Genomic DNA, 26,371 nt, shown 5'->3' with positions numbered 1-26,371 from the left:
CACTAGCAGCTGAATCAAGAGGCACTTAGGCAGGGGTGCACGACGTTCTGTAGAGTCCAAGCCTTGAAGTATCTGCTACACGTCTGGAAGACTGTAGTGAAAGCCACAGCACTGCAGGTCTTCACGTATGGCAAACACTGGGCAAGTGGAGACTAAGAGGTAACCGACCTGAAGTTTTTGCGGTTATTAAGCAGGCCCTGCAGATACTTTAGGGAGACCACAGGGTGACTTGACAACAAAATGTGAGGAAAGAAAGATCAAGGAACGAGGCCGATGTCAGTACCTTGAAAACCCTCAGACGACCACATCAGGTGTTGGGCCTTTGCTCTTCAAATCAATTTCTGTTCAGTCTGAAAAATCAGGTGCTTCCTGTGAAAGGCAAGTTATACATTAAATATTAATTACGGTAAATAAGAAAGCAGAGACTTAATGGTAAAGGTGTATTCAGTGATTGAAGTGCACTGTGAAAAGGCGATATACAGAGTAAAGATAATGATGGAACCCTGGCCAGGGATTGTTCCTGCCTTGTGCCCTATTGCTTAATGGGATGGGCTCCAGCTTCCCCAGGACCCTGCTCAGGATAAATCGGATTATGAAGATTGATGGATGGATGTTTATCCACTCGTTGTCTAGCCCGCATTTTGAGGTTAAGGCCCTATTTGGTACAAAGCTGAGTCCATTCCTGGACGAGGAGCTGTACATCCTGCGTTAGATTCCGGATCGCTAAGCACACTGGTGGATTTCTGCCATGCATTGTGAGGCAATTTGGGAATTTTCTTGTCAGCTTTCGCTCTCGTTATTGTGTTACTCAGTATCCTCACCCACACCCCTTCTCATAATGACTCGACACATCTCAGTAAGGCGCTATATAACCTGACTCTTCACGCGCTGAGCCCATTGCAGCCGAAGAGCCGCTCCAACCCCCCACTGTGCTGAGTCACGTGCACCCTTATTAAACACTCAGCGTACGCAGCCGCAGCACAGCCTAGCAGCCACTCTGCCTCTGCTCGTCCCGTCCTGGACATCAGAAGTACAGGACCCTCGCCGGACTGCGCCGATCTACACCTGTAAGCTTAACGAAATCCGGGGTCAGTTTGCTTTGCCCTGTCCTGTGAGCGTGCGAAGGTAATGGTGGGCGTAAAAGCGTGCCTTTATATGCAAAATCAAAGAAATCCAAGCTGCCCACCTCTTGCCGTGGGCCGTTACTTCGGAATTCAAAGAGCGCCGCGGTGTTTCTTGTGCTTCCCGGTTGGTCAGCCTGTTCAGGACTTTCCGGGGGTGAATCTTGCAAACCTCAGGGGTGCTGGTTCATATTTGGACCGGGCGGTGGTGGTGAAGACCCCACGGGAAGGCGTAAACATTTTCTTCTTACAAATTCGCATCCTTCAGGGCACTGGACCATTAGGTTTGAGTAGTGCAGGTGAAAAACGACGAACCGAACTGAAAGCACGAGCCGCTAAGCCGGGCGGACGCGGCTTGAAACCTCAACTTGGAGCGGAAAAAATCAGCGCGCGTACTTGGGGCGCAGTTTGGAGCCTGGCTCATGGACTGAGGGGCAAACCCACCATTATTTGGGTTGTAACAAGCATGGCGAGAGCTGGGAGTAAACGGTCGACAACGAACAAGAGGCAGCGATGAAAACTGCAAGTAAGAGAGGGGGGGCGTTTCGACCCGATGGGTGCAGGGCACATCCACCGACGACCGGCTGGGGCGTTTAACGTACGGGCGAACACACATCTGCAGTATGGCAGGTCGTATTATGGCGTTCTCAAAGACACTTGATCTAATTTAGGGTCGTGGGGTCCGGAGTCGAACCTGGCAACGGCTGGTACACCGTAGAAAACAGCCATGAGACCGCAGGACCCCCTCACCATCCTACAGGGACCAATTTGAAATGGCCAGTGTGGAAAACCGGCAAGCCTTTGGGGACGTGGGAGGAAAACCAAAGGTAGACATAGGGAGGACGTGCTGACTCCACTCATCCGGGCATGGAGTTTGAACCTAGAGCACTGGCCGCAGTAAAAGCGCAAATGCCGGCATCGTTTACAGATGTGCACCCCCAAATTCCATGAAGGACGCACTGAAGACGGGGTGACAGAAAGAAATAAGGCAGCGGCGTGAGACGAACTGGAAATGAAGCCCAAAAGTTTCAAAAGGTTTACGAATGCATGGAATCCGTTAGCATATGGAGGATGTGGTTCAGCTGAGAGGCACAGGAACGGAGGTAACCAAATTGAAAATGTCATCCGCCCTACGAGACCACAAGCACTAGACGGGAAGGGGGGCCCGAGCAGCTCACGGTTGATTTTTTAGGTCGTCACTTTGAAAAGGAGGAAGAAGGAGGAGGTGTGTGCGGCTGTCCTTTGCCCACGTAATTGTGGACAGCCCAGCGCTGCCTGCCGTGTCGGATGCGCCCGCTGTGCCCAGTGATGTTGGCACATAACATCAGGCAAAGAGGCAGCGTGGTGGCGCAGTTATTTACACTTTCGCTTCACAGCTCCGGAGTGTGAGGGTTGAACCCAGCCTAGTCGAAATGGGGAGACTTTGTACATTCTTCCTGTGTTTTTGTAGTGTATCCGACGTGCAAAGGTCGTGCTAGTTGGTAACACTGTGCTGAGTGTGAGTATGGTACATCGCTTGTAAAGTATGTCTGACTTATTACGGATTTGTTGTAAAGTGTGAGTAATGAGAATTTTCCACTTTCCATGGTGGTGAATGTAGTGATGATTAACGACTCTAAACTGAGACAAATACGAGTTAGCGTGCACAGCAATGACGTGGCGCCCTGTCAAGGATTGGTTTCTGACTGACATGGTTTAGACAGGCGCCACTCCACTTCGACCCTTAACTGGATTGAGCCCTTTTGGTAAGGGATCGGTCAGTCACGGGAGGTCTAGCATTTTGGGTTGTCTGTTGATGTCAGAACTTTAAACAAGAAAGCAGCGCCGATCAGCCTTCCCGTTTACTTGTCTCCTAATGACAGCCCAGTCAACAGTTTCTCGTCCAAATTATTCAAATACCGCTAGCCTTGAAGTCTTGTCATACGCTGAGAGGCCACGCCCCCAAAGCGCTCACCACGTGCTGTTTGTTCAGACCACGCCCTCCAGTTCTTTGATCAGGTGCGAACCTGAAGCATTTATTTCGCTGGTCCCCTCCCGATTTCTGTCCAGTCATTCTATCTGGTGTTTTTCGGGCATTTCTAGTCTTCTTATTCCTAGTTGACTTTGCTACTCCTCGACCTCGCTTGTCTGCTTGTGCTTTAAATTGTTTGTCTTTCATGAGGCTCCTACTGGCTTTTACCTTTTTAACATCCGATTTGTCCAGTCATCGTGTGTTCCGAATTACAATGGAAAATGTGAAGAACTGTTCCTAAAGAATAAGTCGACCTGTTTGCTGGATATTAATGCCACATGGCATTACCTACTGGGGCCATGGAGAACTGTGCCCACAATTCAGTAGACTGCCCGAGTAGACTGCCTTCAGTAGACTGACCGAGGTCACACACTAAAGTGGCACAGGGAATACACTTAAGCCCACTGCCACTCGTCATTTCATACTCAGGGCCAGCTTCTCATGAGCTGGAGTGGTGGAGATGGGTAGGGTCTGAATAAGTATTCAGTGACCACTCCGATGGGCACATTCTGGTAGTTGACAGTTTTCCCGTTTTATTAAAGGAGCCTCCATTTTTCTCATTGGCACTTGGGGAAGTAAGAGTTAGCAGACTGCTGTATAGATGCAGTGCCTTTTTGTGACTGGCACATTCATCTCAAAGTTTATAAAGTTAAATAAAGATGAGGCAGAGAGGAACATAAAGGTGAGAATGCCACCACAAAAAGTGCCACTCAGAAAGACATATGGACTTACCTTATGGGCACACCACTAGAAGTACAGTAGGTCTCGAGTTTTGTTTTTTTAGGTAAGCTTTTTTGCAGTGTGGTGGGTGCGGCATTTACTCTTGGATACCTGGGGCCTCATGTATAACGCCGTACGTAGAACTCGCACTATAACATGGCGTAAGCACAAAAGCCGAAATGAGCTTACGCACAGAAAAATCCAGATGCAGGAATCTGTGCGTACTCCAACTTCCACGTTCTTCCGCTACATAAATCCCGATCAGCGTGAAAACTAACGCTCGTGCATGCGCATTATGTAACGCCCCAAATCCTCCCAGAATTACGCCTATTTGAATATGCAAATCAATATAAATCGCCCTTAAGCGCAGCCTTCTGTGAAAAGACAATGGGAAAAGCACGGGGAAAATATAAGAATTTCAGCGAATACCAAGTGGAGGCAAATGAAAAACATACTATTTGTTCAAATAAACCGTGGTATAATCAACAAAAGGAAGTTGATCGAGTGACATAGCGTGTTGGAGAAACTTGAAAGCTCACATCCACAAAATCGCACAGTGCCGGAAATAAAAAAGAAGTCACATATCAAAGTTGCCGTGAAAAGAAGAGTTGTAAGCCCACTGTCTGAGTGTCATATGAAAGCTTATTAGGGTACAGAGAAAAAAGGCACACGGTGGGGAAAAAGCACGAAATGTCAACTTCAATCTCGACATTTCCACTTTAACCACGTAGTTTATTTTGTCATTAAAGTAGAACATCATAAACTTCATCTTAAAATCGTTTAATTAACCAGTTTCTCAAACCACATCGTAATTAAAGTAGCACGTTAAATGCTTTGTTTTGTATTTGATCTTCTACTCGTATGTGCTCTATGTGTGTGAATCACTACTTGCATCTTAAACCGGCTCTCTTCCTCCAACTGGACACAGAGTCCATGACATTCATGATATTACAGCTCTCTGAATAACTAAAATACTGAGATGTATACGTGATATCATTTTTATGATGATAGGAGTTAAAGCACGTTATTAAACATGTGTTTCACTTCGATGAAATAATTTATTGCAGCAGTACAATCAGGGGCGGCTCTAGGCTTGTGGTGGCAGAATCGGTGGCTCCTTCGTCGGCCAATGTCAATATGTTATCTAATGCACGGAGACACTGCACTGCACTGCATAGCTGCCTCGTGCTCATGACACAAGCATTTCACTTTTGCCGAAATTTGTCGCTACGTTTTTAGCTGTGTTGTTATTTTATCTTTCTGTTTTATATTCAATATATATTGGCGTAGCCGTCACTGCAGTCAGTGCTTTTCTTTCCCCAAGTAACCGATCGCCATACAATCAGCTGTGTAATAGACGTTAAGCCATCTGTAAGCTTAGCGCCGATTCTTCAAAACGTTTAAAGAACATTGAAATATCTTCGTAGTACATGTTTAATTATTCTATCCTTCACGACACTCCCAGTGAAGAATATAGATTATTTAAATGAAGTTAAAGTTTTATCTGTATAATTTAACAAACATATTTTGCTGCATTTCACCTTAAAAATGATATCGTCATTATATGTAAATACGCGCTTTATAAAGTGGCTCAGGTTGTGAGATATTATAACTGTAGTGCAAGTTTACAGTGGGGGTGATTGTACTTATAAGTACAAACCGTTCTACAAGGTGCAATTGATTGAGTGCATTTAAAGTTCTTGGGATGAAACTGTTTCTGAACCGCGAGGTCCGTACAGGAAAAGCTTTGAAACGTTTTGCAGTGGCTGAGACAGCGTGTCCATGAAACTGTATACTGATAATTCTCTTTCCGATCAGCTGCTGCTGTGATTCACATTCAGATACAGTGATATCAATACTCCGAGTGGTGCAGTGAGAGAAATATGGAAAACGATTATCTATTGTGGCAACTCCTAACGGGAGGAGCTGAAAGGAGAAGAAAAATAAGAGGAAGGTGCAGTGAGAGTAACAACGCTAAAGCAGTTATGGTATTTGGAATACTATGGCTGTTCCCTGGACCATTATATTGTTACAAGTTAATTACAATCAGATGCGTTACAATAATAAACAATATGCGGTTAGTTTCTGTGTATTTACAAAGCCGCGTCATGAAAATAATGAGTAATCACACAAGAACAGTAGCACTGCTTTGACGCTGGGTGCCGCCAGTCTGCAAAACCGAGCGGAGAACTTGCGTACGACAAGGCATGAGGTACCGTGGAAAAGTGCGTGGCTTTACGCCAAGTGTAGGTTTTATACATCGAGATTTGAACGTGGAAAAGTTCTTACGCAACATTTCTGTGCGTACGCACCGTTTATACATGAGGCCCCTGGAGAGATGGAGCCCTGTGCTTTCACTGATAAATAACCTCAACCACTGTGTGCCCATCTAGTCCTCAGCTCTGGCCCTGTAGACTGGCTCTGAGGGCCTAAGAAAGAAATACAAATGACCAGGTGGGGTATTTTATGAGAACGAGTCCTCCTTGTCTAATGCCCAGCTTTTAATAATGTCATTGCTGATGTCCACATTCTTAAAAGATCAAGGTGCCAAAGTGGTTGTGCAGAGTGATGCCATAGGGGAAACCATTTTTGGTTCTGAAAAGAAACATCAGCATGAAGGTCCCAGAAAGAAAAACTTTTCATTTAGATCCGTAACCGGTTCCATAAATAGATAACAGATTTTTAGAATCCCAACAGATTCGGATTTAAAAAGGCTTCCTGGTACTACAATAGCACAGGCTAAGTTTGGGTTTTCTTGATTTGTCAGTGTGTGGCTAGCTTGCCTACTACATGTTAAACATTCCTGTTTTGTCCACATCTTAGGAAACTTTTCACAGCTCAAAGAGCCAGCTTCATACAGTATGTAAAGAACACTTCTTAGAATGAAATGTGTTCCTTGGTCAAGCAATAGTTCTATGAGGAACCACATAACCCAGTAAAGGGCCATCTGCAGAATGCTATTTTTAAAAACACTGCCAGTGGTTTTTATTTTTTGGTGATGTCCGGTCACTTGCAGCCCACGACTGTCATACAGATGGCATAAAGATGCTTGCCTATGATATGTACTGTACTGCCCACACATTGGTGGAGTCTGTGAAGTGGCTGGCATCAGTGTGGTTGGCAGAACTTCCCTATGCCATTTTGTAAACATGTCTCTTCTTCTGTTTCAGCCTCCATGGAGCTATTCATCTGGTTCTACTGGATTGCCAGTTTTCACCTGACATGCCTCATTGCATCCCCCTGTCCAGAAAAATGTCAATGTATTGATGAAATCAAAGTGCACTGCAATGGCAGGGACATAACACAGTTCCCTACAGGCATATCAGGCATCACTCAAGCACTGGTCATAATGGACACGCAGATGAAGCAAGTGGAGGACAGTGACTTTAACAGTGTTCACCACAGCCTGGTTTCCCTAGACTTGTCTAAAAATTCCCAGTTGCAGATCCTTCCAGATGCCTTCCACCGACTCACAGCCCTTCGGTGGCTCACCTTGAACAACAACCAACTGGAACAAATTCCACCCAACTCTTTCCAGTCTCTTAAGAGTCTTATAAGGCTTTCCCTTGCTACCAATAAACTTGAGACCCTGGCTCCGCACCTCTTTGACAACCTCAGCCATCTGAATGAACTTTACCTGCAGGAGAACAACCTTCACTTCCTCCCACAGGATATATTTCAGCCCTTGAGTGCCCTGAAAAGGCTCCATATGGGGAAGAACAACCTGAGCCACATACCGGCTGATGTCTTCCAGACACTGACCAACCTCCAGATTCTAAAACTTCAAGAGAACCAGCTGACAGACATTGCTCAGGGTAGTTTTGCAGACCTCAGGAGTTTGCAGGAGCTCCACCTGCAGAAGAACCAGCTCAGACAACTGCCAGAGGGATTCCTACCCAGCCAGCCCAACTTGGTCAAGCTCTATTTGTCTGGGAATCAGCTAGCTGCCCTCCCTCAGGGCATCTTTCTCAATCTGCCACGTCTCACCCAGCTCAGTCTATTTGAGAACAAGCTGGCAGAGCTCTCTCTAGGGACATTTGGGCCGATGCCCTACCTCCAGGACCTGTGGCTGTATGACAACAATCTGACCCAGCTGCCAGACCAGGTGTTCAGTAACCTCACCCACCTGCGGCTACTGGTGCTGAGTAGGAACAAGCTGAGCGAGGTGTCGGCCAAAGCCTTCGAGGGCCTGCTGGAGCTCACCGAGGTCTCCCTGCACACCAACCAGCTAAGCTCTCTCCATGAAGAAGTGTTTGGCGGTCTGGTGAAGTTGCAGAACATCTCTCTCCAGAACAACAAATTACAGTCGTTGCCTGACAAGCTCCTGAATAACATTTCCCAGCTGCACTCGGTGCTACTACACAACAACTCCCTGCAGAACCTCCCACCACAGCTACTCAATGACTTAAGCCGGGCACAGCGGGTGAACCTCTGCAATAATCCGTGGAGCTGTGACATGGCCATCATCCCACTCCGGGACTGGTTAGTTGCTAATCCTTCTAAAGTGCTTAACCTTAGCCATGTTGTGTGCCAGTCCCCCACCTATCTTGCAGGAGTTCCAGTTGCAAATATAATTGCAGACCAGCTAATTGGCAGCCCAGAAGAAAGAACTGGGCACACCTCAGCGGCACCCAGCAGCAGTATGCCCATCTGGAATGAAGAGAAAAAGCAGCCCGAGGGCAGCGGCCTAAGTAAAAAATCTCTGATCATTCTGATCTTGGTGGTCTGCAGTTTAGTTATTGCCACTGTCATCGCTGTCATTGCTTGCCGCTGGAGGAAATGCTCCACTGTTCAGATATCTAAAGGGTCTCGCAGGAGTGTGGCCATCTGAGTGGCTGACTGCAGACAATAACATTGCATGGAGATGCCAGGGAAGGTATGTGGGCACCAGTAGGGGTTGTTGTTAAGCGATGGCTTTGATATCCCCATCTGACACCTCTCAAATTCACTTTCAGCTTCATTGTCATTCACAAAAGAAGCCACTCTGTGGAGCATAGTGGACGATTCACATGCTCAGGCTGCCAAAGAAGTGCCAAAAGCTGGTGGGCAGCTGCCTGGAATATTACATTATACTACTGGTTTCACTTTTCAATTGTATGAACGATCGACACCGACGACTGTTGGCTGCCACCTCGACGTAACGCTACTGTGAAATCTGCTGGAAGCTTCAATTCGCTTCGCTGCTGCCACCTCGTGGACACATAGAGAAACGCCTGCCGCCAGAGATGACTTGCTTTTCAAGACCAGCTTTTCTAATAAAAGGCAAACGGGTATTTTAAGTGGAGGAACTTAAAACAAAATAAAGAAATTATTGTGAAATGTGACAAATAATAATAACAAAATGTGAGTATAAAAAAATTAAATGTGTCACAAAATAGGTTTTTGTTGCTTCAGATGCAGAGTTCTGAAAAGTCAAAGAATTCAGAGTTTCTTGGATTATTATTGATGTATGCCTTTTGCTTGCCCAGGGACACTCGTAGCTCATAAGTATGGTCTGAGTTGGGAATGTCGATATGAGTGCAAGGAAATACTGCCCAAAATGACTGTATGAAGTGTCTGTCTGCTTTAACTCAAGAAGCTCTGAAGTCATCATTAGGAGTTTGCACTTGAAGTGTCTGCAGTGAATGTGATGGCTGAAGGCCTACGTCCACTCCACTGACAATTCACCATACTTCCCAGAGTCCATCCTTTCATCTCTGAAAAGTGAAACTGACAGTTTTCATTTCAAGGAGTATCTGATGTTGCGGGGCGGCACGGTGGCGCAGTGGTAGCACTGCTGCCTCGCAGTAAAGAGACCCGGGTTCGCCTCCCTGCGTGGAGTTTGCATGATCTCCCTGTGTCTGCGTGGGTTTCCTCTGGGTACTCCGGTTTCCACCCAAAGACATGCAGGTTAGGTGGATTGGTGATTCTAGATTGTCCTTGGTGTGTGGGTGTGCATGTGTGTGTCCTGCGGTGGGTTGGCGCCCTGCCCGGGATTGCTTCCTGTGTTGGCGTGACCCTGTGGTTAGGATTCAGTGGGTTGGAAAATGGATGGATGGATCTCATGTTGCATGTGGTGTCACCAAAATAAATTAAGGAATAATTAAAAACATAAGGAAACAAAAACATATTTCATCACACATTTAATTATTTCTGCTCACTTCTTGTGGTTATTATTTATGTAATGTGGAATTTGACAAAATACTTGTGTATTTATTTAATTTTGCTTAAAATATTCCTCCATAGCTTTATCTTTTACTACTGGGAATGTTTGAGAAAACTTATTTATGTAATAAAAACGTAACCATAGACTGCTCTGCTTGAACTGTCCTTTACATCGACTCACGTTCTCTCCTTCAGGGTTGTGTGAGTGATTGCTGCACAGTTTCTATATGGATTGTGCATGTTCTGCTGCACCAGGCCCCGCCACAGAGGCCACATGCCTTTTACTTTTTTTGTGATTGGATGTGTGGGCAACAGGCAGCAGGGTGTAAACCATTATGGGAGGGTAAACACATGAGGAATACAGGCAAACGAGGTTCCAGCCTTGAACCCAAGTGTTCATGTGAAATGTTCTGTGTTACTTTCAGAAGATGGGTGGATGATTAAAATTAGGTGGCTGGTGGTCAGTGTCTCCCACCACTCTAACCCCTGAAATCCCCAATGCCTGTCTCAGTTCAGTCAAGTATATAATTATGATGATGATGATACCAGACACAGCCGATTTCAAAGTGCATGCAATTCATTCATTTTGTTAACAGTCTTGCTTATTCCAATTCTGGGTCTCCGGTCACTAAGCAGAAACCAACCCCGTCAGTGAGGTCAGTCCTCATCAGGAGTAATCCACGGTGGGAGCCGTCTGCATCCCTCCTATGACTGAGCTATATGGAGGATAACATATCAGTGGTAAAACTTCTAAGATATACCACATAATGGTTTACAATTGTTGTTTTTGTGAGAATGAATGCCTGTTCTGAGACTCCTTGAAGATTTTAAATGGAAAAAGTTTCAGTATAAACACTAAGGTTGAATCACTCTGTGTGACCTCGGGGGGTTAAAAAAAAAAGATAAAAAACGTATTTATAATGAATTGAGAAATTGTACTTCTGGTTGGATGTGGTTTATGTGACTGTTATATGAAGTAATATTTTTGTTGACTCTACTTCTCACTTCCGTAATGAAAAGAAGGGAAAAAAAGGGAAGTGAAATTACTTTGTAAATCTAAAGAGGTTCAACCCCCAGGATGATGCACTGCATTCGATCATAGACAGCCCCGAAAAAGAAATGGGGACTTCACAATAATCCTCTGACAGCAAAGGACATGGCTGCAGTTGTGCATTCAATCATCCATTCATTTACTACCAGCTCATCTGTATCTGAGATGACAAAGCTTACTGCTCCATAAATTCATTTAAAACTATAAAAATAATATAAAAAACCATATAAAAACATTTGTTTCAAAACTTCTACATGGCCGGACCTTCCTGTTACTGACCTCGCAGTTGAGTCAAATCTCTCATGGCATGGCATGCAGTGTGTTAATAGGTTTAAATGGAGTAGCATGTCGTATGTTAAGGGACAGATATAGTCTCCTAAAATGACATACCTCACTGCTAAAAAGAAATGTGCCACTTGTTAGGGCTAAAGTAACACTGAATTGGCATAATAATAAAAATGTGCTGAACGCAGGGGAAGTTCACTCGACACATACTTGATTATTGGATGCCATTTTCACTGTAGGTATGATCAAGTCTAGCACACAGAAATGCAATGACAAGGCCTGATCACTTATGTGCAGGGTGTTAAAAACAACACAACAAAGGAAGCTTTACTGGGGACTCTAAATTAATGGATTGGTCTTCATATCGACATGTCTGTCAGGTCTCCAGAACTCAGGGAAATTCTTTATTGCATTTGCTGATCAGCACACACTCTTCAGCCACTCTAATGCGAGGGTGGGCAGCGTCGGTCCTGGAGGGCTGCAGTGACTGCAGGTTTTCATTCCAACCCAACTCCTTAATTAGAAACCAATGATCGTCATTCTCAGACCGTATTTAATTATACAGTTGTTAGTCTGCAAAGTAATGTTCTTATATCGAAGATTTTTTCCCTCTTCAATGAAATCACCCAAATGATATGAAGCCTAAAACAAGATCGTTTTCAGTCCGTCATTACACCAGAGTTAAGTTCAGTCCTTGGAGCTTCCAGTGGCGTCAGGTTTTCATTTCCAAACCAACTACTGCTTTTAAATTAAACTCATTCCTTAACTGAGCAAACTGGCTTTTGTTATTTCTGCATTGATGCATCAAAAAACAAACTGGGAAATAACACCTTGCTAAATTACTGACCAAATTTAGCAAATTATTGTTAAATTGGTATCATTTTATGTTTTTGAGCTTGGTTTTCAAAATTGTCATCATCTTAATTCCACTTTTTTGAACTATTCTGCTTGTCAGACTTGAAGCCATTAGTTAACTAATGTGCATGCTATTGAGTCTGACACTAAAGTGCTATGCTAACAACAAGCCATGGATTACAAGTGACATCAAGGGCCTTTTGAACCAGAAGAAAAGGGCTTTTAAAGGTGGTGATCAGCATGAGCTCAAGCACGTGCAGAAGGAACTCCGAGTCCAGCTCAGGGTGGCAAAGGAGCAGTACAGGAGAAAGCTGGAGCAGAAATTGCAGAACAACAGCATGAAGGAAGTGTGGGATGGGAGGAAGATCATCACTGGTTGCAGCTCGAAGCGGGGTGCCACCATCGAGAGAGAGGTGGAGAGAGCAAACCAAATGAACAACTTCTTTAACAGGTTTGACCACCCTAACCCACTCTCACCTCGGAGTACTGCATCCTCCAACCATCCTTCTGCTGATACCAGCATAGGTGAGACATCCCCATCCACAATTACAGCAGACCAGATAAGCAGAGAGATGAGGAGACTTCATGCCAGCAAAGCAGTGGATCCAGATGGAGTATCGCCACGACTGCTGAAGGCCTGTGCGTTGGAGCTGAGGAGTCCTCTACAGCGCATCTTCAACCTGAGCCTGGAACAGGGGAGAGTCCTGAGGCTTCGGAAAACATTTTGTATCACCCCAGTCCCAAAGTATCACGTCCTAGTGAGCTTAATGACTTCCGGCCTGTCGCTCTGACGTCACATGTGATGAAGACCTGCATTTTTATTACTCTTTAATATTGCTTTTTATCAGTATACTGCTGCTGGAGTATGTGAATTTCCCCTTGGGATTACTAAAGTATCTATCTATCTATCTAAGTCAGTGGCACCTAACAGCATTTTGTGGCATCTGGGAAATAAGGGGGAGTTATGCATCTTTAACTTCCCCATAAACTTAAAAGTAGGAACATAGGGGAAGACGGGGCAAGTTATCTGAAGTTTTACTTAGTCAGCTGTGGATGGGTCAAATATAAAGTTATTGCCAAGCAAAGGCCTGCATTGATTAGGTAAATTACCAATAAACAGATAAAAAATAACAAGCATCATCAACAGAGATACTTAGGCTGTAATAAACTAATTTAAACTGGGACACTTGAGATGTGACAACATACGTACCCCAGGATGGGGTATGTTGTCTCACAAGCAGGGGCATGTTGTCACGAATAGTTAAAGCTGTCATCAAGTAGGCCTTTAGAACATACCAGCTACTACAGACTAACTCAGTTGCAACAGCGTCATGTTCCTATAATAAAACACAATTTTACAGTCATAGGCTGCTCACTGTTACAGGTCTAGTCCAGGCCTATGTCAGCGCCATAGTTGCACAGCAATCCATAACGAAACTTAAACTGCTTGCTGCTTCTCGCAGTTCCACCAACGCGAATGGGGGCAAGCAACTTCATGATGATATTAGTGGCGTCATGCTCCCATATTTCATCCTTTCCCAGGAAGATGAAAATGCAGTCTTGTTTTGACGGAATTTGACTCATGAAGATGGTCTTGACCTCCTCCTCCCTCACTGTAGATTTCCATGATTCTGCCGACATACAGTTTCTGACTTTTCTTTCCTGTCACATAAAGTGAAATTGTTGTTACTAGGCAACATTGCCACAGGCAGTTTCACCCATTGCAACACATGGCACCATGGGGTGGACTGTCTGTGTCTGTCAAACTACTTTGGCCCTTTATGCCTATCGTCTAGCTCTAATGTGAACAAGATTAAAAAGGCAGAGTTCTTAAAATGCTGCAATTAGCCAGTTTTCAAAAAATGTCAAAATGTAACAGCAAATTGGAATTATGGCACTTGCAGAATTTTAGGTTAACTGAATGTAAAACTTGCTTGTGAATTTTACCATATGATCATCAATCTGAAGGTTACCAATGTCTGGGCAGAGATTTTCTTCTGATTCCACACCAGAGACATTGTCATCAGACTGCTCCATATCCTTTTCCATCTGTTGCGATAGGCTCTACTTCCTTGTCTGAGTCGGCACTTGAGTCTTCATCACTGTTTGTTGCTTTTTTCACATCATCATATTAGTTTTAGACTTCTTTTTGCTCCTTTGCCAGCATTTTCAATCTTACCAGCGGAATTTCTACTTTTCTTTAGGCTGCCAATTGCGATCTGATTCTTGACAGGTGTATCAGTGTAAATGGCTGATTTGCCGGGTTTTCTTCTCTTCTTCGAATTGTCTCTGGGCGCTGCCTTTGCAAACAGGCAGATATCTTCAGGTGATACAATAACTGGCTGGACAGTGTTGGATGTTCCTGGAGTCGCTAGAGGCAGATTGTTTCTCAGTTCATGGTGTGCTTCGCCAACACTGACGGGAGATGCTGTCGGATCACCTGTTGAGGTTAGTGGGCGGTCACTGACAGTAGATGGCATGAAGTCTAGATCCGTAAAGATGTTTCGGTCAAATGGGTATATTCCAGTGCAACGAAATCCGGCTGTAACGTTGTCACATTATGTTGTCTCACACATGTGACAACATGCCCCAATAGAGGTCAGTACATTTCGGTTTTCAGCAGCACCAACGAAGTTAACGGAAACAACTAGCACATTGCACAATAAATACAGGATTCAAAGATTTTCAAATCAGTGCTTGAAATACTCTCCGGAAATGTGAAACTCTCTGATACACGGAAAGATACTTTTTCGTTGACAAAAATACAAGTTTTAATCCGTGATGTAACTAACAATCCTACTGTTTACCCGACTGTCTGCTACTCATTACCGTATTGTTACACACACGATCCAGTGACGTCAGCACACCATAGATATAATAACTTTCGCTAGATGACCCTTGAGACAACCTGCCCCGTCTTCCCCTACTATTTTACTTTTCGGAATACTAAATAGGAGAGGGCACAAAAAAAAAAAGACCAGCTCGTTAAACAAGAAGATCAAATGGAGAGGAACTGCCTCGCGGATTGTGAAACTTGTGGAAACAAAAACCTGTAAGCAGAGAGGGGGGCAGAACTGAACTTGAGGACCTCCATAACTCAATCCCTTTTTCTGTTTTGAATTAGTGCAGGGTTCAGAAGAATCTGTTCAAAAGTCTGCGAAACGTACACGCCCTCCCCCGTGTGCTTTCCTGTCACATCACAAGGACGTTCGACTGAATTCTTCCATTGGCCCCTTGTAACTGATTGATCGCTGCCATTTTTTCGATCTCCTTATCAACAGTGCGCCTTCCCCAAGATACTGTAAACATGAAGCTCTTCGGCACTACAACTGAACAAAACAGTACAGTATTTGGAAATCTGATGGAATTAGTCCACGTACAAAAACAAAGAGAAAAAGAAAAAAACGGACCACATTCATTTGAGGTTTAAATCACAACACAGCGAAATTAACATGGAAGGCATCGCGCCAGTTTTTTTTTAACCAGGAGGCCGGAACACACCGAAGGGCTTGGATATGTGGTGCGGTTTACGCTACTCCGTCTGACGGATCACATCATCACCGAAAAGTCGGCATAAATAGTGAATGTTACATTTATTTCATTCAGAAATGTCAGTAGGATTAAAGCACGTTCTGTTGGGCTAGCACTCCAGGGGGTGAACTCCTGCTCCGCACACGCAGGTTAAAGCATAACAGAAAGGTAAACAGCACCGGTGCGTGGGGGTAAAAGTTAGGGATGAAGCAACAGTATGCTGGGAAGCGATAAACAGCCGTCCACCCTGCGATAGCCTTGACCCCCGGCTCCTTCAAGCTGCACTAGAGCAGAATCTCGCAGCGACGCGAGCAGCGTGACCTCGTCAGTGCGGTAAGAGTGCGCCTTCACTGCTTTATATCTCGGATCGCGCTACACGGATGTCCGATTTCCTATATTCACTGCTTTCTTTCGGGTTGGAGGGTGACGGGAGGCAGGAGCTGACCCAGGTCGGTTCGACAGTCCAGCGTTGGGTGGGCTCAAACGAGAGGCGGACCTGAAGTGCGTTTGGCCGGTGAGGAAACATGAAAACGGCCGTCAGCAAAACGATCGTCGGTGGGGGCGGACTTGTCAGTTCGGAGTGGAGTGGGCAGGCGGGCGGAGACTTCGGCAAGAATTAATAGTCATCTTCGACGGTTTAAAAAAACAAATTATTCGTCTCAAAAAATCCAGATTGTTTTCGGAAAGAGTTACAAATACCGTAGTCCAAGTAGATGTGAAATAACAGTGGATACGAGGTAAAGCTTGGGCTGTGAATGGTTGTGGGCACCATTGGGCAACTGTCGTTAAGCCACTTTGTGAAATAATGGCTCCCTAAAGGCGTTTTACTGGGCTCGACAACGAGCCATTTAAATCTGGGAAGAGTTCGTTACATATGAAATTGTTCCTTTGGACCTTATATTTTTGGATAAAATATAAATCTTTAATGTATAGTAGGCTACCTTTAGAACGAGATTAACAGGACAAGAAAACCTGTGTGATTGCATGCAGAGAAACAAAACACCTTTTAAAAAAAATCACAAACCCACGGATATGTCACAAATCTGTCATCATCAATTTATCCTGTTAAATATTATGGATCTAAATCTCTTTCCAGAACCTTCTTGTGGGTGGTTCTTTCGTAAACCAAAAATTGTTGGCATATGGCATTGCCCTGAAGTACTGCTTTGGCACCTTTGTTTTTAAGAGTGTAGGTTGTATGTAATGGCAAAATGACATGCGCTATATAAAATAAAAACCTCTGCCCCCTGAGAAATTGTAATGAAAGGCACAGGGTCACAAGTTATCAGCACTGTGTGCTGCCCTTCAAATGGCTGCAATAAATCTTTCACACATAACCTATCACAGTATGGCTGAAGTCGGCTACTTGTTTGCAGCTCCTTATTCGCTTTCAGCTGGCCCACGTCCATATTTAATGAATGGGACTGTGATGTTTAAAGGCACTATAAAGGGTAAATAACCCAAGTTTTTAAGAAAAGTCAGATTCCTTTGTTAAGTTGCAGTTGAGCTTTGCCCAGCTAAATCTGGGTACCCTGGTCAACTGGATTCACAACTTTGCTAACCCATTTGACCCAGTTACAACTACAACTACTCAACTACAACTTGACAAAGGCATCTGTTGCATACGTTGGGGTGGCAAATATCATTTAACCCTGCAGTATATGATGCCATTTAAAAACCACAGTCCCATTCATTACACATGGGAGTGAGTCTGCAAATTTAACCCATGGAACCATGCTGGGCCAGGCAAGACTCGATTGTTATTTATCAAAGGCATATGTGTTTGTGCTAATGTTGATTAAGTAACTGGTTTGCAAAAGGTATGTGCATAAGTAGCTGGATGGAAGCAAATAAGCAGCCAACAAGTAGCTGCAAATATGTAGTCAAGTCTGGTTGTGGATTTGATCATGACACATGCCCAGAATTCTGTTCCTGCTCTTGGCCAAGGTCTTCTTTAAGCATTTCTACTGCATATTCACTCTCACGTTCTTCCAGCTTCTGCCTTTGTAGCAAGGTGTTTGGTAAATGTCACTGGAAGTCACACATCCGAGTTCTGCCCTGTTCTGAGTTCTGTACCAGTAGAGGGCCCGTGTAGGCCTATGCCCACCCACTTTGCTCAATGGTCCACCCTGTTTTGTAACTCAGGTTTTCATCTTAGAAACTAACACTGGTGATTTTGCCTTGTATATTTATAATTATTTTTTAATCAAAAGAGATACTAAAATTCATGTGTACAGCATACGCTGATTTTCATTTGAAAAAAAACAACAAAAAAAAAGATTTTACAGTGTGTATCTGTATGTCTTCCTAACCTGGTTTAACAAATAAGATTAACTATAAATTTTAGCATTTACATCCGTTCAAAATATATGATGTTAACAGCAGTTTGATGTTAACAGCAGTCTATTCACTAGTAAGTTACTGAATTTACTAGTTCTGTAGGTGTGTCCTGTTGGAATGAAATGCGAATAAGGCATACATGTGAAAAATGTCTTGACAAAAAAAAAAAAATGTTTTAGATTAGAACTGCAAAATTTTCCAGAGTCTAATGTCATCACTGAACATTTTGGCGATTCCTCAATGGCAAGTTAAAAACCCCACTGTAAAAGATATGTTTGTTACCAACAGCACTACAGAGTGTGCTGGAACATCTGCAACCACTCAGTCTGGGACTTGTCTAATATTCAAAAACTATTCAACTCGAGCAGTACTGAAGTTTTTATTACAACTAGTAAGGCAAACAGCTTTGTGGCTCATTGTTACTACAGGTAACAAACAATACATGGCTGGAATGCAGGAGACTGAAAGATGCAATTTTGGCACTTTGGTGATTGAAGAACAGATTCATTTGTATATGCAAAGCCTGGAAAAAGACATAATCAGGCAAGCTCAAAACACGACTTATGTACAAGTCACGGGGCAGTGCTTTGGAAAAACACAAACGACAAGGAATGCCAAAAACGGCAGTTATATCATTTTAGTGGTCAAAATTATGATGGATGGTGTTTGGCCATTTGTGCCTTGCGAGAAGCTGGTGTCTCGCATGCATCATCTCAAAAAGGTAGGCAGTTTACTTTAACCATTTATAAGTTGATTTAAATTAGTGTTAACAGAAATTGCTTAAACTAGAAAAAAATGATAAACACATTTCTATGGGAATGGCTGGACTTCCTGTTGAAATTCTGTTGCGTGGGTCACCAACCGTGAGAAATAATAATTCAAAAGGCAGCTCAAATTAAAAAGTGCCCAGCTGACTTTCTTAATGGATGTTAAAATGAAAAGAATATTAAGTAGACTTAATAAATAAAAACAGGTTACTGTGGTTCCAAAGGTAGTGTTGGCATTGTTATGACTCAGTGTTTAAACTGTAAATCTGATTCCCAGCTGAGGCTTCCTGCGTCATATAAAGAAACTCTCCGTTTATTTACCAAGATTTCAGCCCACTGTCCTAACACATGCTGTCAGATTGAACAAAGACTGAATACTTGACCTGTGGCCTTTTCTGCCTGGAAAGGCTCCGACACCCTACTACTCTATGCTGAATAAAGCAGGTTCAGAAAATAGATAAATGGAATAAACCTGGTGCAAGCTCTAAAAGATATCTTCCCACACTTTTCAAGCCCTGGCAAACACTATATCAAATGCGATGGCTCTCTAAACTTCTGTTTAGTTTTTATTAAACACTAGGCTGACCCGCCTTTTAAGGCGACCGACTTTTAAGTTGACCACTTCTTAAGGCAATTCAATATGGAGATCAATTTGATATTTTATACAAACTCATTAATTTGGTTATATTGCATTTGAGTGGTATTACTTTAATACTCGTAGTTTCTGTTATTTTTGTGATGAAATTTAAACTTTTTTTCGATATTGAGGTCGCTCTTTTGAACCCCCCTGATATTTACTACGCGGTGAGGTGTTTGTACTCTATCAACATTAATTATTTCCAGAGACATAATTTTGTCTATTTTTCCAGCGCATCGCGCACAAAAGCAAGGGAACGATGGGAGCACCAGAACTCTGCTCACATCATGTTGCTTTGTACCGCAAGCTGCAAGTAGTAAGTCTGTGATAAGCGGAATACCGCTACGCTTTCCATTCATGGGACGGAAGGACAATCCCGACCGCTTTTATATAGTAAGAAAGAAGAAGAAGATATCGCACAGTCTGGAGTAGAAAATCATCTGTTACCTGGAAAAACGAAACTACAAATCCCATTGTGCATTGCAAAATGGACGGGGCGTGCGTGAAACTCCGCGCTTGCGTAGCACTCACGGGACAGAAGGACAATCCGACCGCTTTTATATAGAAGGATGCCAAGCTAGTTATTCATACCAGGAGACAAACATGGAACAAACAGACAAATTATGTTAACACTAGAATCCCTGAAGCCTATGAAAAAAATTGCTACGTCAGGACACCTTAAATTCCTTCACACCTCTTCATCAGCGTCTTTTGTTTTGCAAATGTGTCAATCAGCACCAACGCAGCTGAAGTCAAGGCAGGTGCAAAACAAAAGTTGTCTGTTGTTACGGATCTGCCTTTGTCCAGAAACGGCTCCATAAGCTTTATGACCACAATCTCGGAAAGTCTTTCTCCCGTGGCATGACTGGAATCTTTTCCTAAATAAGGAGTGGCACTGCACATGTGCTTTGTCTCCCAATCTGCCGCAATCCAAAAAATGATGCCAAATTTGTCAGGTTTGGTTGAGATATATTGCAAGAAAGGACAACGGACCTTGGTTGGAAACAGTTGCTCATTGACAAATAATGTGTTGCCCTGAGTTGCAACTCAAAACACAGTTTTCAACAAACCATTGCCAGATGTCTGAGATCACAGCAAATTTGTCGTTTTTTCACACGTTCTGCATGGGTGTCTTTATTGTCATAGTGCAAATGCTGCATGATAGTCTGACAGCGGTCACAGGGCATTGTATCTTTGATTGCCAGTACAACAAATAGTTCTGAGCAGGTACTCATTGATGGCAACATCTAAATTGAGTGATTTGTTTTTTATCGGTTGTATTCTTGAATAAAAGCACACTTGTTTTGTTATACCTTTTATGAAAGTGTTTATTTCATATTTGGACTTCATGGTCCACACATTATACACTTCACTTCACCATTTTGTCATTGCAACATTAAAAATGTTTCTGTTTTAGTTATGCGTCCAACATTTCTTGTCACCCTACATTTACCCAGAACGTTGTTGACAAGGAACACACATGAAACGTATGCATTCCAAATACATTATTTACCCTGCACAATTCAAGGCACCTCACATCCAAATGAACAGACTTGATCTGGGAAAACTTTAATTGTATCGCTGAGGGGTGGGATAGCAGGCTGGTTGCTACATTTGCAAAACAAAGATGCTGATGATGAGGTGTGAAGGAATTTAAGGTGGCCTGGCATTACAACTTTTTTTGTAGGCTTCAGGGATTCTAGTGTTAATTACACCAGCAGCTGTTCACTTCTTCATTGTCAACAGGGTCATCCCTGACCTGTCAGAACTCAATATCAGGCAACAGTGCTTATAAAAAGTATTCACCCTCTTGGATGTTTTCACTTTATTTTTTGTTATACAACATTGAATAACAGTGGATTTAGTTTGGCATTTTTGACACTGATCAACAAAAATGACTAATGTCAAACTGAAAACACATTTCTATAAAGTGTTTTAAATTAATTACAAATGTAAAGCTGAAAATAATTTATCAGGTAAGTATTCACCCCCGTTAATATCCATCCATCCATTTTCCAACCTGCTGAATCCGAACACAGGGTCATGGGGGTCTGCTGGAGCCAATCCCAGCCAACACAGGACACAAGGCAGGAACCAATCCTGGGAAGGGTACCAACCCACCGCAGGACACACACAAACACACTCACACACCAAGCACACACTAGGGCCAATTCAGAATCACCAATCCACCTAACCTGCATGTCTTTGGACTGTGGAGGAAACCGGAGCGCCCAGAGGAAACCCACGCAGACACGGGGAGAATATGCAAACTCCACACAGGGAGAACCCAGGAAGTGAACCCGGGTCTCCTAACTGCAAGGCAGCAGCGCTACCACTGCGCCACCGCGCTATCCCCCCTGTTAATATGACACAACTAAATCATTACAGGTGGACTAAATTGGTTATAGAAGTCACAGAATTATTTAGGTGGAGATTACCTGTCTGTATTTAAGGGGTTTTAGACGATCGGAAAAATAATGTAGAACAGCCAACTTTTGTTCAGTTAGTATGAGGTTAGGAGCACACACTGATACAGTGCATTGCCGCACCCACCACACAACAAACCAACTCAGGATCCAGATTAGGACCTGAGTGCAGCCATGCAACAGGTGATACCTCAGCACCACACAAGTTCAGATGTAGTGGAACAGTGTGAGGTTTTTTTTTTATGGAGGCTGGAGTGCCAATTCTGCCACCAACCCCCAGGTTTTTCCCTGCAGGTTGGAAGGCCTACATGCAGGGATGGATGCAGATTAACGTCATACCCAGGATGGAGCAATTGCAGGTTAAGGGTCTTGTGCAAGGGCCCAACAGAGCAGAGACCCTTTTGGCATTTTACGGGATTCAAACTTGCAACCTTACGATTGCCAGTGCAGATCCCTAGCCTCAGAGCCACCACTCCACCTGATACTCAATTAGTATACTCGAAACAATTCTGTAAAAAGGCGACTGAAAAGCATATCAGGACGAAGACAAGAAAATATCCAAGCCACTGAATATCTCATGGTGTTCAGTTAGATCAATTATTAATAAATGGAAAGAATATGGCACTAGTGTTGGATAGGCACTAAAGGTTTGGCTTCAGTATCAATACTAGGTTTCGGACCTCAGTACTAATATTGAAATGGTACTAAAGGTCATGCTGGGTAAACCAATGATGTCTCATTCTAGCCTCCCTAGTGCACCACACAATTGCATGCTTCACCGTTTTGCACCTTTGAATTGTCTAGCATGTTGTTTCAGGGGGATGGGGTCTCACATGTAGTCTTCATCATGTCAAACAGTAGGGTGGTGGGCCCACCATGGAGTTTCAGTCCATTGAACTTCCTCTTGGAGTATTCAGCATGTACAGTAAAAGAGTCTGAGGTGGGTGACTTAGAGGTATTGGTGGAGGGAGAGAGAGTGGAAGAACAAAGAGCAGAGCAAAAGGTCTTTGAAATCTATCATTTTGTTCTGGTTCCAAAAGTACTGTAGTGCCGATACTGTATTGTTTTACAAGTTAGACTTTTCAATGCCTTTTTAGTTACCGGTATAGTGTGCAATCCAATATGGTACAGCTGTAAATCTGCCTAGAGCAGGCTGTCCACAAAAACAGGGTTATCATACATGTAGATGATTAGTGGGGGAGGCAAGAGACCTATGATAACTCTGAAAAAGTTACAAACTACAGTGGCTTAGAATGTAGGGAGTATGCAGACAGCTTCACTAGTCACAGCTTTATGGGAAAGTAGCAAAGAGAAAGCCACTGTTAAAAAAAAAAACACCCACACACAACATACCAGCTAAATTTTACAAGTTGGCACACAGGATTATCAGCTGGAAGAAGGTTCTATGGTGTGATGAGATTAAAATTGAGCTTTTTGGCCATCACAATAAATGCCATGCTTGAATACTGCAAATTATCCAAAACACTCCGTCCCCAGCATGAATGATGCTGGAGTCAGCATCATGGCTGGAAGATTAGGGGTAGAGGATAAAATGAATGCAGCAGAATCCTGGAGGAGAATCTGATGCAGTTTGCATGAAATCTGTACCTTGGGAAAAGATTTGTTGTCCACCAAGGCAACGGCCCCAAGCATAAAGCCAAAGCTACACAGAAAAACAACAATGTTAATGTCCAGATCTCAATTCAGTTTAGAATTTGTGGCTGAACTTGAGCAGTTCTGCAAAGAAGAATATGGAAAAATTACAGCGCTGAGATGTGCAAAGCTGATAGTGCACACAGACTCTGAACTGAAGAAAGTGTACCAGAGAATGGAGACAAGCATTCCTCCCGTCTTGTTGAGCTGGTAGATATGAGAACCACGTTGGCTATAGTAAAATAAGCAACTCCTAGGATTTGACAATATTTGAATGGATGTAGAATTATTTTGTGCATTTAAGACTGTGATTTTATTTATTGTGCTGAGCTCCTTGGTCAGTTTGTGTACAACAAAAGGACTGGTTCTCAGTTCGACATCCAAGTTAAGTAAGAAAAAATAAAATGATGGCAGAGAATGAACATATGCTTCCTGTCCTCAAACATGCATTTTGTATGATGTGTTTCATTAAAGGGTACCTAGTAGCATTATGGGCTGTGCTAATAGGCTTACACAAAATGTCGGAATAATCGCAGATGCCACTAACAGGGTGGGTGTTGCTTATACAGATGCTTATGGATTGTAAATGAATCAACAGACTCATCTTACTCTGAACTGGCTTTTGTAGGATGCACTGAGCAGGCAAGTTAAAAATGACAATGAGTGTGAAGTTTTCTGATTACTAATTGGCAGCTAGACAGATGTTGTGGTTTAACTGCTGTCTTCTTTTTCAGATACACAATGGCCATGGTCCATACCATCATGATTCTGGCTGTCATGCCACTCTGTGTTCTGAGCAAAAGCTGCCCAACTGGATGCCATTGTTTCTCACAGACCAAAATATTCTGCTCGGAAGAAACCATCAACAAAATTCCAGACAACATATCCTCCTCTGTAAAGGAGCTAATTCTAGTGAACACAAAGTTAACTAGTCTTCCATCTGAAGCTTTTAGTAGTTATCAGAACCTTTCCACAATCATCCTCCTTAACAGTTACATAGTCAAAGTACCGCTGGGAGCATTTTGGGGGCTGCCACAGCTAGTGGAACTGGAAATCAGCGGTAGCCGGCTGTCAACACTGGAAGTGGATATTTTCAGGCCCCTGGCCCACCTTCAGAAACTCAACCTGAACTTTAACCGGTTTACAACTATGCAGAGTGGCATCTTTGATGAGCTGGTCCACCTGAAGGAGCTGCAGTTAAAGGGCAATGGCCTTTCCCATTTGCCAGGTGATATCTTCCACAGGCTCTTGGGCCTTCAGCGACTTGATCTCTCAATGAATAAGCTGAGAGTGCTACCACAAGAACTTCTGGCTGGGCTTTCTAATGTGACAATACTCAGCCTCAATGATAACAATATTGAGTACCTGACCCCAGGCTTATTTGAGGATTTGGCCCAGCTGCAGGAGCTTTTACTGCACCGCAACAACATCTCCATGCTTCCTGACAACATTTTCTTCTCAATGATGGAGCTGAAAGTGCTTGATTTGCATGGGAACCAAATCCAAAATCTTCAGCCCAGTGTATTTTCCTGCTTGCATAGTCTCCAGTTACTAAAGCTTACCTCCAATGAGCTAAAAGAGCTGCCGTCTGACTTACTGAGGAAGACACCAAGGCTGGCTAAGCTGTACCTGTCCAAAAACCACCTGAAAACTCTTCCCAGCACATTGTTTCAAAATACACAGGAGCTGAGTGTACTGGAGCTCTCTGAAAACTTCATGCAGGTTTTGCCAGCTACTGTGTTTCATGGTCTGAAGCAGCTCACCCGCCTACTGCTGGACCACAACAACCTGACATGCTTAGATGAACACTTGTTGCGGGACCTTCTCATGCTGGAACAGCTCCATCTTTCTCATAATAAGCTATACACTGTGCCTAATGGGCTTTTTCAGGCAGTGACAATATTGCCGTTGCTGGCATTGCATGATAATCCCTGGTTGTGCGACTGCCGCTTGCAATACATGCAGGAGTGGGTACGATATAACACACAAAGTCTACAGCTTTCACACAAGATCTACTGCCAGGGGCCAGCAAATCTGCAGGGGCAAAGTCTGGTGTCACTGAACCAAGAGCAGCTTGTCTGCTATAAGGACTTGCTGCCCCCTAACTGTCAATCTGAAATCTTAGAGTCAGCAGAAGTCAACCTGCCATTTGACAAGAAAGCACTGAGTCAATGCAGAGTGATAGAACAGAGTGGAGCAAGTGCTATCAAATGTACCTTCTCAAGATGTGCACAAGTCAAAGTTCAGGTGCAGCTGCAAGGTGAAGAGGGAGATGGTGACTCAGAAGACTTAAGGCTTTACATGTGGGACTGCTCCAATTCTACCATCACAGTCACTGTAATGGCCTCTGACCAGCTCTAAATGCACATGTAGGCATCTAGAGGCAGGTGCCACCATGTGTACTGTATTAAGAACACTTGTGGATTTAATTTTGCCTTTCTTACTAGACAACTTTAATTCATGTATTTCATATGTTAGCTTCACTTTCAACTATACTTTTCCCTTTTTGTTTTTAATCTGTTTAGTGTTTTGGGCAATGTTAGCCCTGACCAAAGGGAAAAAAAAACTTCAAACACTGGAAGTGTGCATGCTTTTCCCTTAATCTTTTCGATTATTGACTAAATTACATACCTTGATAAGCAACATGACATAGTGGTGTTGGTGCTGTGGTTGATATATTAAGAGTAACTTACAGGCTGTTCATTTAGAATCATCTGAAGCATGTTGGCACTATATACTCATTTTATACACCACGATGACTGTGTGTTTGTGTTACCTTATTACTAAAAGACTTTCTCATGGTAAAGCGTTTACTTTACTTGCACTCTAA

At 43.4% G+C, this 26,371-nt stretch overlaps 1 protein-coding gene across 1 annotated transcript; it reads left to right on the top strand.

The window, feature by feature from the left end:
- The first annotated feature begins 965 nt into the window (after window positions 1–965).
- lrrc15 (leucine rich repeat containing 15) lies at window positions 966–26,371 on the top strand. Its single transcript, XM_039771060.1, has 4 exons — window positions 966–1,067; window positions 7,023–8,674; window positions 24,170–24,183; window positions 24,276–26,371. The coding sequence occupies exons 2-4, from the start codon at window positions 7,028–7,030 to the stop codon at window positions 25,900–25,902; spliced, it is 3,288 nt and encodes a 1,095-aa protein (XP_039626994.1). The 5' UTR covers window positions 966–1,067; window positions 7,023–7,027; the 3' UTR covers window positions 25,903–26,371.

This window comes from Polypterus senegalus, chromosome 1 (assembly GCF_016835505.1).
Source record: "Polypterus senegalus isolate Bchr_013 chromosome 1, ASM1683550v1, whole genome shotgun sequence".
NCBI lineage: Eukaryota > Metazoa > Chordata > Cladistia > Polypteriformes > Polypteridae > Polypterus > Polypterus senegalus.
Note: the sequence above shows the minus strand (reverse complement) of the source record. Positions and strands in the feature narration are given on the sequence as shown.